Source organism: Cynocephalus volans, chromosome 8 (genome assembly GCF_027409185.1).
Source record: "Cynocephalus volans isolate mCynVol1 chromosome 8, mCynVol1.pri, whole genome shotgun sequence".
Taxonomy (NCBI): Eukaryota; Metazoa; Chordata; class Mammalia; order Dermoptera; family Cynocephalidae; genus Cynocephalus; species Cynocephalus volans.
This window is the reverse complement of record NC_084467.1, coordinates 131,080,547-131,098,062: the sequence shown is the minus strand read 5'-3', so window position 1 is coordinate 131,098,062 and position 17,516 is coordinate 131,080,547. Positions and strand designations below refer to the sequence as shown.

Sequence of the window (17,516 nt, the reverse complement as noted above, 5' to 3'; positions counted from 1 at the left end):
TTTTTCTATGAAGATAATGAACACTCCACTGATTTTCAAAATTTTCTTCAACAAAGATGGATACTTTGTGAGTATTTTGAAAACCACAAGCTCATGAGTCTTCGTTTTCTGTTTACACATTGATAAGCAAATAGAATGAAAACTTCTAGCCATTTGTTTATTTTTCCTTTAAACTGAGTAGATGCTAAAATACATTTTAATTGAATGTTTATTTATAAGCCATAAGACACAGTCATTGTACAATATATTATTAGTTCCCTGTGGGCAATCAATTTAAATTAGTGGGACCAGCAGCCAAAAGAAAATTGGCTAGGAAAATAATTAATAATTTTAGAAATAAGAGTAGCAGCTACCAATATTAGACATATTCATTCATGACTTCATTTGATCTTCACAAAAATCCTGCAAGGTAAGCATTATTTTTATATTTTAAATATAAGACTAGTGAAGTTCAGAGAAGTTAAGTGATTTGCCAATGACTACAAATCTATTAAGCAAAGCCTGGATTTAATTTCATGACTGTACTCTTTTTGTGCTAGGTACAAAGTAAGACTCTTTACACTTATAACATAAGGTGCTCAATACTCATAATAACTCTAGAAGGATGATAACATTATTTCCATTATTTTAAATGAGGAAACTGAAGCTCAGTTTAGGAAACTTGCCCAAGGTTATATAACTTGAAAGGTATTGAACTGCAATTCAAATTCATAGTTGTGCTTTTTATTATCCTTTGAAGGAGTTTAGCTTTGAAAGAGCAGGGAAACATAAGGCAGTAGCTGAACAGGAGGATTACAGAAGATGATTTTTTTAAAGGTAAAATGTCTTGAGTACTGGACATTAGAGTACACAGGAAGATGATGTTGCATCAAAGGTCTTGATGCAAGAATTAACTCATAATAGGAAAATGAATGCTTCTTTCTCTTGGATTATAAGGAAAAGTGACTGGATGTATAGAAGGACTTATTTTAAAAATATACTAAAATTCTCGTGGTAAAGATACCACCCAAGATGACATTATACATCTGTCTAGCACCCTATCTCCTGATCATCTGATATCAGAACCCCTTTTCTGTAGGAAACCCATTCCATTTTTCAGGAGGGGCTCATCCACTTCACTATCAGCACAAAGGTGAACTCAGGACCTGGGCCATGCTAGTCAGAATACCTTACTCTCCTAACCTCAGGAATTGATTCAGGTATGGCACTTATATAAAGCCAGGCCAATCAGAGTCTTCAAGGGGGAAAAGGAGAGAGAAATTTTTGGTTTTGTTTGGTTCTAAGGCAAGACCTATAGCAAAAGATGGTCTCTTAAATGAAGTTGCAAAACTGAAAGGATATAAAACCAGGCCAGCCATGTTGCCCACGTTATGGCCTACTCATATAATTAAGGCAAGAAAATTCAAGAAGAGCAGAGATATGAACACAGATTTCTGATGACAAAATATGAACTCTGGAATCCAACCGTGTCAAAATGGCCTCTGTCCTAGATTTCCCAGTTATATGAACCAATAAATTTCCTTATGACTTAAGCTATTTTGAGTTAGGGTTCTGTTACCTGTAGCAGTAAGAGTCCTGAATAATATAATGTCACAAATACTTTTACTTATATATACATTTAATGACATTTGGAAGCCTCTATCTTGTCACTTTGAACTCTGTGGAATCACTATTTTCAAGAAAACCAGTAAATAGCTCTGCTCCTCATGTCTTATATCCATTGGTTAAATCTTATCCTAAACCTGTCTTTTTGGGGGGTTATATTAAAGAATTTATAATTTTTAAATCTTACTTTATTCTGAGGTACAATACAGAAAAATTCATAAAAGTTAATGTGCACCTTAATGAATAATTGACTATAAAGTAAAACAAATAATTATAAAGGACTCATGTAACTACCACCCAAGTTAAGAAAGAGAATACTGTCTATATCCCTGAAGACCCCTATGTGTCCTGTTTCAGTCATGATCTCCAATTTCTCCCCAGAGAAATCACTATCCTGACTTCAACAGTAATCATTTCATTGGTGTTCTTTATAGTTTTTCCATCTACATAGCATCCTAAAATAAAGTTTAGTTTTGCCTGTTATTGAGCTTTATACCAAATGGAATTAAACCAAATGTAATCTTGTACTTTGCTTTTTTTACTAAACCTTATGTTTACATGAGTCACTCATATTAACCTATGTAGTGTAAAACATTCATTTCATTGCTGTATAGCGCTCTACCATATATTCATATTTTAATGTCTAATTACAATTCTACTATCAGACATTCTAAGAGTAAATATATGAGTTGTTTCAATGCTTTGACTATTATAAACACTCATCCTAGGACAATCCTAATATATGTATTTTAGGGTACATGTGCAAAATTTGACTGAAGTAATATATCTAAAAATATAATTGGTGGGTATGCATATCTTTATTAGATAAAGCCAAATTGGTTTCCAAAGTAGTGCCTAGTCAATTTTTTAAAAATTCAGTAGTTTTAAACATTCTGGATTATTCAAACATAATCCTTTCTGCAGGTGAAAAGCTTCTCTACATGCCAACATTAGTATACATACAGTAATTTAACCCAAAAAATGAGCATGATTTTCTAAGGTCTAAAAAAGTACATGTTCAATAAAAAAATTTTTAACTACTTAACAATAAATGTGGTAGAAAAATATATTGGGCTAAAAATTATGTAAGATATTTTATATAATTTTTAGAATCAATGATATAAATACATAATAGGGCACTATTTATTATACCTCCAATTAAGCAAAGATTAATATTATAATAATGATATTAAGAATCATTATCACATATTTAATTTGAAAGGCAGCTGAACATTATAATGGTCACAAGCTGTGCTATAACATTTTTTTTTTTTTTTTTTTTTTTTTTTAAGATGATCGGTAAGGGGATCTTAACCCTTGACTTGGTGTTGTCAGCACCACACTCAGCCAGTGAGCGAACCGGCCATCCATATATGGGATCCGAACCCGGGGCCTTGGTGTTATCAGCACCGCACTCTACCGAGTGAGCCACGGGCCGGCCCAGCTGTGCTATAACATTATTCTCCAACTGTTAATAATAAATTTCTCATAATTTCATAAACAGATATATTAATATCTACTGTGATAAAATCTAATTCTTCTACTGCTTAAACTACCACATGTTACAAAACTATTGTCAAAGCATCTGGAAATTTCCAAGCACAAGAAGAGGTTAATTATTTCTTAAAACTACTCAGACATGGAATAATTTTAAAATTCAAAACTTTGTTTTTGAACAAACTTTCATTTTTGGTTTTTCTTTTCTCTTAGGCAATAAATGTAAAATATAAATGACCATGGGTGAGAAAAGGACAGCATCACAGAAAGAAGCAGGCTCTGACAATGATTAATACAGAGCTGCCAAGGAATGTCTGGCAGCAAAAAAGAAGCAATACCTTATGTAACTGATAAAAAACTGGTCAGTAAGACCCTAATAACACATCTCCCTGGAACATGAGATAGTGTATTTGATTAATGGTTTAAGCCAGTCTGTATTTTTCTACCTGTTTAAACTATGGAGCCAAAAATATGGGGAAAAATTACAGTTAATTTCTGTTATTCGAAGTGGTTGATATTTAGGTTGGTCAGTTAATGGAATATGCTGATTAACAGACTTATCACACATACTGCCAATCAAAAATCAGAATATGTTTTTCATTAACACTATGCTGAATATCAGTTAATCTTTCCTCAAGGATTCTGTAAACATTCCCATAATTTATTTTTATAAGTCATGGCAATAAGTGCATAATTCTATTAATGTAGAAAGTGTGAGAAACTGGACTGATTTTCTGTCCATCTGTGGCATACTTTGGAATTATTTTGTTGAATAAGTTCACAAAGACTGACTTTCCATGTGGCCCATATAATAATAGAGTTGATAGTGTAGGAAAAATAATTGTGGGTATTTGAGCTTTCTAGTTATTTGAGTCATTCTCTCTCTCTCTCTCTTCTCTTTCTCTCAGTGGGAGGGGAAGTGTAGGGAGGGTGTTTCCAAATACCTATGAATTTACAATTAATCTAAACCTATGTCAAATCTCAGACCAGATTTCTCAGAGAGATATTCTTCTCACTGAACTTTAATCAATATATTATAATGTGTTAAATAGGGTCAAAAATTCTGAACTGTGGTATATTAAAAAATCACCTTGTTCAAAACAAAGCTTCACCACCCATGGCTTAAACATCAGATTCTCATCAGAGTGACTATGAAGGTTTCCTTTAGAAAAAAAGATGGTTCTGAACCTTGATCAACACACTTATGTCACTGCTTATAGTCTCCAGCCTCTTGTGGTAGGGACCTGACTATTCTAGATACTAGGTGGGTTTAGTAGTGAAACAAGGACCCCTGATAATTTGTGAGTATAAAGTGCTTGATCATCACAGGGAGTCCCCAGAAGATGGGATCTGGAGATATAAAAGAAAGAAGGATAACAAGGAGGAGATAGAGAACATTATAAACATATGATAATGCAACAGAGGAAGAAATCAAACTTAAAGTGAGATTAAATGAATAATCACGATAGAACCATTGTGCATCACTATTACATTAGAAGCAGGTTATCAGAATTAGGACCATGAATCTGTCGGGCCTTAAAAACTAACACCACCTTAAGTGACATTACAAGCGGCGCCATTATAGGCCCACAAGGGCGTATTAATATGGCAGCCTAAGACGGCGCCGGGAGGAAGTAGGGTGGGGGTGTCTGCAGGAACCTTGCCTTAGCCCTTATTGGCCAAATAGGCGCTTCCACGCTCGACGTTGCAATAGCTAGGCATTGAGACAGGATGCATGCTCTCTTGACCTTTAAGCTGATAAGATTATGTAAAAAACCTCCCTTCCCCATTTGCCTTTAAAAGCAAGTGCTTGTGTGGTAATAAACGGAACTGCCCGACAGAACCCCCGCCGCATCTGAGTGTCCTTTAACTGGGCTGTTTTTGGGGGGCCGGCGGCCGCGCTCACCTCTCTTCACGGCTCTCTTCCCCCGTCTCCTTCCAAAGGGGACAGGAGGGAAAGAGGAATCCCAGGCTGTTCGCTCGCCCACCGAAAGCAACGAGGCTAGGGCTGTTCGGGTCGGCAGGCGGCAGACCCGACATGAATCTACCATAATTGCTCTTCATGTCCAGAATGCCATACGCAAAAGAAATGCTTCAGTTTTAAACTTGCTGAGCCTCTCTGCTGCGACTGACACAAATACTGCTTCCTCCCTACTGAAAATCTGTACTTCTTTAAGGATTCCACTTCCTCCTGAGCCCTTTAACTCTTTGGTGTCCCTGGGATTTATTCTGTTCTTCTTATTCTATTTATTCTTCTTAGATGATCTGATCTACTCCCATGATTTTAGCTTTGATTTCTCCCCCAAGCATCAGTCTCCAGAATTCAAACAGTTGATAGAGAGGTCCACTTAGATGCCTGAGAAATATCCCAAACTAAAAAAATTAAAAACAAAATTCATCATCAACTCCTGAACTTTTTCCTCCATTCATTCTCAGTGGATATATTTTCTATCTCAGCCCAAAATACCACATCAACTCAGTCACCAAAGCTAGAAACCTAGGCACATCACCTTTGATCTTTCCATTGCCAATCCATCAGCAAAACCTACCAATTTTGCCTCCTGAATGTTTTAAAATTCTGCTTCTTTTTCCCTGGGTCTCAACATCTTTCATTTAGATAGATATTTTCTAAAACTAGTCTTTCTGCTGTTGCTTGCCCCCTTCAATTCCACTCTCTACACAGGTATAATAAGAATTTATCTGAAATGATCATCTGACTATGTTATTCCCTTGCTTTAAACTGATCAATGGCTCCTCACTGACTTTAGGATAAAGTCTACATTTTTGACACGATTACACAGTGTTCATAATTTGGCCTCTGCCCATTTTACTTCACAATACTCCCTACAAGCAAGTCCTACAGTAAACTGTAATTTCATATTTTTCTCTTTGTATACTTTTTTGTGTATAGCCCTTTTGTATTTCTATACATTTCCTCATGTTGATACTTTTGTCTAGAATTCCCTACCGCTTCCCTGTCCCCTCTTGCTTTCCCCAACCTCAATTATTTATGTCTTGGCAAAGCTGCCACCTCCTCCAGAAAGTCTTTCCTAAAAATTCTGGCAGAACTGGGCTGGATAATTCTCTCCATTCTCTTATCTGTATATTCACTGAGCACACTATAAGTTCTTTAGTGTACATGCACTATTTTTGTTATCAGAAAAGAGAATAAAAATAACAAGTGTGTGCCTGTGTTATCTGTGCCCCATCCTGGACTCTGAGGTCTTTGAGAACACAAATTATAAGTGATTCATCTTTGTAATTCTCCTTGCTAGCCCAATACCTGGCAACTGATGCTCAAATACATGTCCTCTTAAATGAAGGTGACTGACAGGAAAGAGAATATAAAAAAAAAAAATCACAGAAAAGATAAAAGACTTCCTTGCCATAGTACAGTGGTTCATAAAGGCCCAGGTCCTGATATTTGGGCAGTGACATTGACTTCTTTAATTCTGAGGAGTTCTAGTTAAAAAAAAACTCCAAATAAGCAATTTATTTCCTTCTACCCAGCAAAATTAATTCTATTGAGAAAGTCTCCTGTTCTTGACATTAGATCTCTTACTTTATCACCCTAGGTACATTTTTAAAAACAAACGCCATATGCAATCTTCATCAAGAAAATGGAAAATAAGAAAGAAGAACAAAACCAGTAGAAAATAAAATAAACTTGGCAGCACTGTGCTATTTTTCACATAGAAATTTACTTACATGCAGCAGCAATACAGCAGCAAGAAAAGACTGTCCTTGACAGTACCCAATGTCTTCATCATATACAGAGTAGGCCTAGAGAAAAGACAAAGGAATACTGTAAACATTCACAGATTTTAACGTAAGTGTTAGCTCACATCAGGCTGCTGTTTGTTCCCGTCCCTGGGGGGTTCAGCACAATTTCACTGGTCTTTCAATTTGAATGTGTGTACCATTAGCACAGTGGGATCCCTCAAAGAGACTGTGTGTTTCCTAAAGCAGTTCTAGATATCCCATTATCCCAGAACCATCTTTAAAATTTGGAAAGAAAGAGATGCTCAGAGCACCTAATTTTAAAAGATCCATTATGATTTGAGGTCAGAGGTATGAGACCATGGGAGGCAGGTGCAAGGAGTGGGTAAGAGGAAGAAGGTACCAAGGTTGATGTGGGAGTTCTAATGTACTACAAGAGAGAAATCTTGAAGCTTCTGAGAGTATAGTGCAGATCCACTATTTTGACAGCCTCCCACTCCCAAAATTACCCTCTAGAACCTCTAGAAGTTCTCAAAGAACTTCTAAACTACCCTCCCACTTTCCAGGAAGGTGAAAAGTAAAAATGGCTCCTCCCATCTATACCACTAGGGCAAACCAGAGACATTTAGCATTGCTCTGTGCTTTTTTCAGAATACCCGAGAGAAAAACTCATGCCACATATACACCTGCTATTACAGGTGCTCTGGCTATTCCACATCGTTAATGTCATTCTAACCAGGCTGGCTAGAATATAGCCAAAGAGGCCCATTCATGGGAAATATAGCATTCCTTGAGAAGTAACTATCATACCATTCAACTTAACATTCACCTCCTTGTCTTCAGAGGAAAGGAAATAAGGTTCTATGTTCCATATACACTAACTAGTACTTCAAACATCTGGAATTATAATATATTTTTAAAAGACACCCCATACTAGTTTTTAGGAAACTGAATCAGTTACAGTAGGCAGAGTGTGCCAAACAAAGTGTAAAGAATAGGAGAGATAGAAAGCTGTTTCTATAGAAGTCCAAATAGTAAATATTTTAGGCTTTGAAGGACATTTATGGCTATCAGTTGCTTTTTTTAAAAAAACACAATCTCTTAAAATGTAAAAACGACTCAGGTTAAGAACAGTACAAAAACAGGCTTCAAGGGCCATAGTTCACTGTCCCCTGATTTAGAAATTAAAAAAATATATCAGGTCCTCCTACAATTATTTTTAAAAGGCAAACATTCCTAGAGTGCTGATGGAATCCTGGAAATGTAACCTATCTATGTGTTGTGCTTCATTTCAGTGAGGGAATTTCCATTTAATTTGTGTAATACAATGCATCGTAATTTTATGATTATAAAAATTGTCTCTGTCCAGGTCAATGGTTACCAAAGATAACTAGGAAAGGTTACTATAGGGAGGTTAAATGTGGTATCCCCCATATGCCAAAGTACTTGGAGTACAGGGTCTGGAACTCTTTTCCTGCTTAGAAAAACAAAAACAAACCATATTGAAGTATGGCTTATATTTAATGAAATGCATACATTTCAACTGCACAATTTCTTAAGTTGGGGCATTTACATAATCCCACCATTACAGAACATTTCCATCATTCCAGGATGTTCCCACATGCCTCTTTGTAGTCAAACACCTCTGCTCCAGGCAACCACTGATCTGATTTTTATCACAATACTTTAGCTTTGTATCTTTCAGAATTTCATATAAATGAAATCACATAATATGCACTCTTTTGTATCTAGCTTCTTTTACTCAACAAAATGTTTCTGAGATTATTCCATGTTGCTGTGTATATCTGTAGTCCATTCTCTTTCATTGCTGAGTAGTATTCTAGATTATCATGGACTCCAACATATGGAAACAGTCCAATGACTCAAACCATATAATAGTCACAGGTAACAATATCCAAAGCAAATGTTGGAATACTGCTGTCTACACTATCGCATCTCCAAAAGCAATCACCAAAATATAAACCTTCACTAGTAAACAGATATATTTCTTCATTCACATATATGCTTCTCAAATAATCCCTTTATATTGTTAATTCTGGGAATTTTTCACTTAGAAGTTGGAACTCCAAACTATAAATATTTGATCAGCTGCTTCAACCAGGAGTTACTTTCGTCTGTTTGTTTTGTTTTTGCTTTGTCACAAAAACTGTTTAAAATCTCTACAGAGGAACAGCTTCTTACATGTACAAAACTAATTAAGTACCCCAATGAACTCTACAGTGACAGTATCATCTGACTTTTCACTACCAGGAGAAGCCTCTCAGCATCTATGATGATAAAACTAAAATAGTGATTCTTGTAAGAATTCCCTAAAACTTAAAAGGGCAATCATCATCCCATACTCAACAAAGCTATTCAAAAGTCTTCTTAAGGGAACATACTATAGTCTCAACAATATTCAGTCCTATAAAAGCATTTGTCTTGTCAACTAAAATTAGAATTTCCATAGGATTACTAAATTAATTTTATGGATTTTATTTATTTTAAAAGTCATCAATTAGTATCCCATATGCCCTATTATTTTTCAGATGCAGTCACTTCTTCCATACCTTATGGTATAGAAATTTGGTATCTCACGGTTGATGATAATCAAGGTTGGGATCAGTGTTGCTTCAAATAGAATATAAAATATGATTAGTTCGTGGCGGAAGGTAGTATTTGTGTAAGTACTTAATATGACTCAAAGTTTCTTTTTCTTTCTTTTATTAAAAAAAATAAAATTTTGGTTTTACTTGTAGGTACCACAATTTACAATTTACCACAATTGTGCTAAAGAGTAAAGAGGGTTGACCTTAGATATGGGTGAGAATACAAATTTGGCTCTTAAATTTTCAGAAAAAAATGGTGACTGTTATGTTTCCTTCAAAACCTTCTCTCCCAGCCACCAAAAAAAAAAAAAAAGTGAAAAACTTCTCACATTTTAGCTAAAAGCATACACTAGGAGAACTGTCCTACACAGGTACTACTATGCTTTGGCTCTAATTCAGCACCTGGGCAGAATCACCTAAAACATATGATATATAAGAACTAGGCAATACCAAAGTAGGCTTTCAGCTATTAATAACTAAGATAACTTAAAAACAATTGATTCTTTTTATAAAAACCATGTTTATTTAGGTATAATTTACATATAGTAAAATTTACCCTTTGATTTTTTTTTTGAAAAAGGCATATTACTGGATGTGTTGATGACAAACACTTTGGAGTCTTTAAATTTTACCACTATATGAAGCTAAAAATGAGGAAGCAAAGTACCTCATTCCGTGGAACTATCTTTACTGAGTTAACATTTGACGTGACATATCCAGCCTTCAGACTTCAATATATTCAATTGTATAACTCAGGTCTGTATAGGAATTATCCATTTAGGAAGCATTTATGCATCATTTGTAAAGGCACATTGAAGTTACTGTCCATCATATTACCCAAAACTCCCAAACCTAGTATAACCATATATCCCTGTTGTCCCAGTATAATTATTACCAACATCATCTTCACCCTCAAAAGCTTCCTAATTAGGATGATAACTAATAGAGCCATCCAATCCATGCTATGATCCATGCAATAAATTCCTCTAATCTTGTGCCTGAAAATTTTGTGCCCTTATTTTTTATATGCTAATAAGATAATAAATATTATATAAATCAGCATTTTCTTTTAGCCTTAACTGCCATGAATTAATATTCAAATGCATTACTCAACTCTAAAAAATAGCTCATCTCTGGTACCTGATAACATCCACTCCTCCTGGTTACTGTATTTATCTATTTTACATGAGTTTTAATTTTTTAAGCTCTTTCAGTAAACAGAAGGGCAATCACTCAATTACAAAAACAATCATATTATGTTATTATTGTTGTATTTAAGCTTTTTTCTGCTAATGATATTATCACACTCTCTTCTAATGAGAGAAAAATCAGATCGCTGGAGTCATTACCTAATGAATCTGAAAGGAGCTTTTCTTTATTATCACCAGTTTCCACAGCTCTGCCTAATTTAAAAAATTGAAAGATTGATTAGCATCCTTTTACTTATTTAATTTTCTTTGAGTTATACAGTTATACTATTACTGATTGCTTAATTTGTATGTTCATCCAGAGCTCATGGATGTATGTGTGTGTGTGTGTGTGTGTGTGTCTGTGTGTGTGTTGGGGGCTGGAACAAGGATACAGAGAGAATACAGAAGGGGGAAAAAAGGTAAGAAAGAGTGGGCACATTCTAATCTTATCCTTATTTGGAGTATTCCTTATTATAAGTTGATCTGTCACTTCCTTTTCCATGAACTACAATCTGCAATCTGCTGATGAGAAAGCATGTTACATGAGTGATAAATATATTCTCAAGGCTTTCTTCCCATAAAAGATGTTTAAGTTGAGGATTCCTTAAAACTGTAGGTCTTCAAAAGTCAATTATACCTCATCAACCCTGACGTCATTTTGACAAATGTTCGATCACTATTTACACAAATATAATTTAACATTTATTGAGAATTGTGCTATTTATAAATCCATTTCTGTTAAAAGAGAAGTCCAATAGAAAATGAAGGTCCATGATATATCAGAGAAGGTATGAATTCAGTGATTCCACAGCCTACTCTCTAACTAGAGAGCTGAAGATAAAAGATCAAATCAGTAATGCATTGATCTTCCTTCCTACCTGTTTCATGTGTGGGGGTTGGATCAGCAGCAAAAATGACTTTTCAGAGACTACCTACTAAACTGATTTTACAACCCACTAAAGAATTTTGATGCACAGTTTTAAAAACACAATATTCTAGCAAATTCTTTCGCTTAGAGTTCTTCAAAGCATGGTTTTGTTTTAGTCTAAGCTTTCTCTGAGTTAAACAGAATCCTCTCCCTTTATTCAAAACTTGCCTCTCTTTACACCCTATCTCTCCCACCCTCACTTTAAATCGCTTCTTCAGCTAGCTGCCTGCTCAGCCTGACTTTTAAAAACCACCTGGGTATCACTTCTGGTAATAGAGGAGTGGCTCCTATTGAACCAACTTCCCCCCTGGTAACAAATTTAAACTAAATCAGAAAAAATACGTAAAAAAAAAAAATACTTGAAAGCACCGAAGAGCTGAACAAAAGCAGGCAGAAATTGGAGAGGAGAATACCCTTGGAAGAAGGGAACAACACCGAGTAAAAGTCCCATTCTTTAAGGCTTTAGCCCGGAGGTCAGGTTCCAGTGGTACCACACTGGAATGGCTAAAACTTGGAAATAAAACTGTAGTCTTAGAGGTTGAAGAACGAGAGAACACACTGGGGTAACCATAACAGCTAGAATGTGGGAATGGAAATTCTGGAAATAAGAGAGAAACCAAAGGAAAATGTACATAACTCTATTATTCCACTTACATAAAGTTCTATAACAAGTCATATTTATATATGGTTAAAAAAATCAAAACAGAGCTTGCTTCTGACAGAAGGGTCGACTGACTGGAAAAGACATGAGAGAACTTCTGTGTCTCGGATTACACCAGTATATGCATTTGTCAAAATTAATGAAATGGCACTCTTCATATTTGCACATTTTATTAAAAGTAAATTTCATTTCATTAAAAGAAAAAAGAACTATTAACAAATACTGAACTCTAGTTAATAACATACATGCTGCAATCTTTAGGCATAGGTATATTGATGTGCAACTTACTTTGAAATGGCATAAAATACTAAGATTGATTGATTAATTGAATAAAAGGATAGATAGATGAATAGATAGGTGATTAACAAAATGTTAAGTGTAAAATCTAGGTGGCAGGTTTATGGATGGTCACTGTACAATTCTTTCAGCTTTTCTGTATATTTGAAAATCTTCACAATAACAGTTGGGGGAAAAGATCTGTGGCATCAGCCTGTCCCCCCTTTTCTGCTCTGAAGTATAGACTACTTTTCTGGTCAGGTTCCCAAGAATGCTTTGTATGTTCACTCAGCAAGCCAATATTTACTGAGCATCTATTATGTATCAGACACTGTGCTAAGTAAGGCAGACACAAAAATAAAAAGATATAGTCCATGTGCCTCAGCTCAGAGTCTTGTGGAAGAGATAAGCATGTACAATAAAAATGTACACAGTGTGAGAAGTGCTCACGGATACATGGAAGTCCAGAAGGAAAGAGTGAGTAACCAGGTAACAGCACAGTAGCGAAGTTAAAGGCAAGAAAGTCATCACAGATAAGTTGGTGATGTCTTAATCTCAAAAATGAGGGTGTGACCAGAATTGCTACAAACTTGGCCTCATGTTCCTGAAGGAAGAATACAGAGATTCTTCAGGCATGTTGCAGAGGAAAGGATGCATAAAGGCATGTGATGAGACATATTTATTTATTATGTGCCAGATGCTGTGCTAAGTGCTTTTCCATGCTATTACTTCATCCTCATAAATTCCTGTAAGATTAGAAAAGTGAGCCTTAGAGAGAGTAACTAACTTGAGCCAGGATTTGAACCCAAATCTGTTTGAATACAAAGCCAATACCCTTAATACCTTCATTATATCACTTAGAATCTCTGTGCAGAATTATTCTTCTTAGGTATTTATGTATTTGTATCCACGGAAGGTGGGAGGGTCTAGAATCTGATTTGCCTTGGGGTTCAATAACAATAGAGGATAGGACTCCATATCCTCAAGTAGAAATGACAGTCTTATCAGGGCAGCTGAATTCTTTTTCATTCCACATTTTCTGGGCTTCTGGAAGAAAAACTTTTTAATTTCTTTATATAACATATGTATTATTATGCTTACCACAGGCTAAAACTTAGGCATGAAAATACAGACAGTTGGTAGGACTTAATCTTTCTGGTGCCAACATTTATACATAATGTAAAGTCTCCTTAATAAAATAAATATGGAAAGCACTTTACTTTTTCTTTGCCTTGTGAGTAACTGTTATCCTTTGATAGGAATGCTAACATTGAAAATAAGTTTCCACGGGGCAGTGAGACTTTCTTTGCAAACTCAAAACACACAATAACCACTACCAATCTTTACTTAAAATCATTAAGAAAGTTTTTAGATTTCTAGCTAGATTATGGCTAAAGACTTATCAACAACCCTCTTTCCCACAAAACACTCTCACACACAAAAACCTTTACTGAGTTTGTACAGGAACTACAGAATGGTATTTCTCTTATTTTTGTCTCAGGAATAGGCACTACGTAGTACAATTTGATCACATAAGCACACTTATGGGTAAAGATGAGGGAAGCTCAGATTCATAGGATAAATGAAAGGGAAATCAAAAGATATTCTCTAACCACATAAACAGGTTGCTATATGGGTGTGCAAGAATGGGTCAAACTTCTAAAACAGATTCCCCTTCAGCTTCTTGGCACTGCTAACGTAACTGACATATCTACAAATGTACTGGCTATTGATAAGTTCAGTGGTTAAGTTCACCAGTTTTAACTGTGACATGTAGGTGTTTCTCCAAATTCAAATCTAGATATTGAGCTGTCGTGGTTATTTCAGTGCAGATCTAAGAGCAATGGTGAGAACAGGCAATGCTAACTCAGACCTCCTTCTCACTTTAACAGGAGCTTGACATTTATGTAAAGCAATTTGCTATTTATTAGACAGACAAACTATTTCGTCTACAACCTACAATGAGCTTCTGCCAACCCTGAGGTGAAAACAAACAAATAAATCAGACTTTGAATTATTGTTCGTTGCACCAGTAGCCCTTAAATGAGTATATCATGGAAGAACCAATTATAAAATATGTGGAGTAATTTACAAACTAAAAAGAGATCTGTTTTCACACAATCTAGGAGACAAAAAGAGATACCAAGGAAAGATTATTTTTAAGTAACGTCACAATAAGCTAAATGAAAGGTCACAGAGTGACAAGAATCCTAAGACACAAGAATGGGTCAAACTTCTAAAACAGATCCCCATTCAGCTTCTTGGCCCTAAGATACAAGTTGTCTAAGAGAAATTAGGGTAACATTTAAAGTAAGATTGTTTAATACAGTTAATAATACAAGTGGCTTTTCAAAGAATTCTTTAGCATTAATTTCTGTACCTGTTAAATAACCACTAACATTTATTTATTAACAACTGTTACCTACTGTTCCAAGTATTTAATATATTAATTTATTTAAAACTTACCACACTCTTGTGGGGGTAAGTAGCATTATTTTCATTTTATAGATGAAGAAACTGAAGCACAAAAAAGTTAAAGAATCTGTTCAAGGTCATCCGGTTAGAAAACAATGGAGGCAGAATTCAAACTCATGTAGTTAAATTCCAGAGTCCAAGCTCTTTGCCACTGTCATTATTTGGTCTCTGGATCTTAATGATTGTTGACATATGTTGCTGAATTCAGGTGGACATAAAACCTAACTCTAAAGACAAAATTTTCTTTTTGATATGTACTCTGTAAATATTCATAAACTAATCAGAGAGACGACTTTAGTTAAAGAACTCTCCACAAAATTCAGGAGAGTGATTGACTGGTGGGGAAGACTGGATCTAAGAGGAGCACCTGGGGGTATTCAAAGATATTGGTAATATTATATTTCCTAAGATGTAGGTTCAAGGATGTTACTTCTGTTATTGTTTTCTAGAATCATAAGATATCTTTTTTTAATAGCTGAACTTTTGTGTGTGTGTGTGTGTGTGTGTGTGTGACCGGTAAGGGGATCGGAACCCTTGGCTTGGTGTCGCCCGCACTGCGCTCAGCCAGTGAGCGCACCGGCTGTCCCTATATAGGATCTGAACCCGCGGCGGGAGCACCGCTGCACTCCCAGCACCGCACTCTCCTGAGTGTGCCGTGGGGTCGGCCCTTAGCTGAATTTTTTTAATACTTTACTGTGTATATGTACTACAGTTTTTTATTAACTCATCTGTTGAACATTTACGTTGCTTCCATCTCTTGGCTATTGTGAATAGTGCTGTGATAAACAAGGAAGTGCACGTGTCTTTTTGATACATTGATTTCATTTTCTTTGGGTATGTACCCAGTAGTGGGATACCTGGGTCGTAGGGTAGATCTATTTTCAGTTCTCTGAGGAATCTCCATATGTTTTCCATGTTTGGCTACACCAACTTGCACTCCCACCAGCAATGTGAGAGAGGTTCCTTTTTCTCCACATCCTTGCCAGCATTTACTATTTTTGTCTTGTTGATAATAGCCATTCTAACTGGAGTGAGATGATATCTCATTGTGGTTTTAATTTGCATTTCCCTGATGATTAGTGATTTTGAGCATCTTTTCATGTGCCTGCTGGCCATTTGTATGTCTTCTTTTGAGAAACGTATGCTCAGATCATTTACACACACACACATACACACACACACATCTTATTGGACACACACACACATATATATCCATATCCAAAACTGAGTTGAAATAGTTTATTTCTACATTAGCCTACAAAAAATAAATCAATACAAAGTGTTTTTAATTAATATACCAAAGTTATTATTAATTAGAGTCAGTATTTTTAGTTTTAGGAAGGGTCACAAACATCGGAAAAAATTTAACTAAGTAAAATATTAATGTTTATAAATTCCCAGATGCTATGGGTCAAATGTGTCCCAAAAAAGTTCATATATTGAAAACTTAATCCCCAGTGTAACACTGTTAAGAGGATGGGAAATTCTATTACGGTAATTGAAAGGTGGGGCCTTTAAGAGGTGAATAGATTGTGAGGACTGTGTTCTTGTGAACGGATTGATCCATTCATGAAGTAATGGGCGTGGTTCTGATGGCTTTAAAAGGAGAGCAAGGGAGGAGGTTAGCTCTGTCTTGCTCAGCCCATTCTTGTTATATGCTACGGTTTGGATCGTTGTTCCCCCAAAGCCCATGTTGAAATCTCCACCATGTGGGAGTATTGGGAGGTGTTTGGGTCATGGGGGTAGATCCCTCATGAATACATTAATACCTCCCTGGCAGGGGGGAGGGGAGAGGGGACAGGCAGTGAGTGAGTTCTTGCTCTATTAGTTCTCATGAGAGCTAATTGTTAAAAGGAGCCTGGCCCCTCCCCCCTCCCTCCCTCCCTTCCTCCCTCTCTCTGTCTCTCTCTCTCTCTCTTCCTTTCACCATATGATTTCCTTACACCTACTGGCTGCCTTGCCATTTTCCACCATGAGTAGAAGCAGCCTGAGGCCAATGCCAAACTAGCTGTCCCAGAATCATGAGCCAAATAAACCTTTTTTCTTTACCCAGTCTCAGGTATTCTTTTATAGCAACACAAAAACTGACTAATGTACCAAGTGACACCCTGCTTGCCTCAGGACCCTGTAGAGAATTCCCACATAGAAGAAGGCCCTCATCAGATATGCTCCCTGGACCTTGGACTTCCCAGCTTTCATACTGTAAGAAATAGATTTCATTTCTTATAAATTATCCAGTTTCAAGAATTCTGTTATAAGCAACAGGAAACCAATACACCAGACTACAATTTTACATTTTAAGTTTTGGTTATAAACGAATATTTTTATTAAAAGTTTTCAGTATACAGGGTTTCTTATTGGATTGATAGAAATGTTCTGTAATTAAGTAGTGGTGATGGTCGCACAACATTGTGAAAATATTAAAACCCACTGAATTATACATTTAAAAAAATTAAATTTTATGGCATGTGAATTATATCTCAATAAAAAATATTAATGCAAATATATGTCTGTGTGCACACACATGCTTGTGTAAATACATATATTCCCTATCT

At 35.8% G+C, this 17,516-nt stretch overlaps 1 protein-coding gene across 9 annotated transcripts in view; it reads right to left on the bottom strand.

Moving 5' to 3' along the window:
- The window catches only part of RABGAP1L (RAB GTPase activating protein 1 like), a 646,375-nt gene that overhangs the window by 229,437 nt on the left and 399,422 nt on the right, over positions 1 to 17,516 (bottom strand). For all 9 annotated transcript variants that reach the window (XM_063104460.1, XM_063104464.1, XM_063104465.1 and 6 more), the window contains one exon: positions 6,811 to 6,885. In XM_063104460.1, coding sequence (XP_062960530.1) covers positions 6,811 to 6,885 — 75 coding nt within the window. The remainder of the gene's footprint in view (positions 1 to 6,810; positions 6,886 to 17,516) is intronic.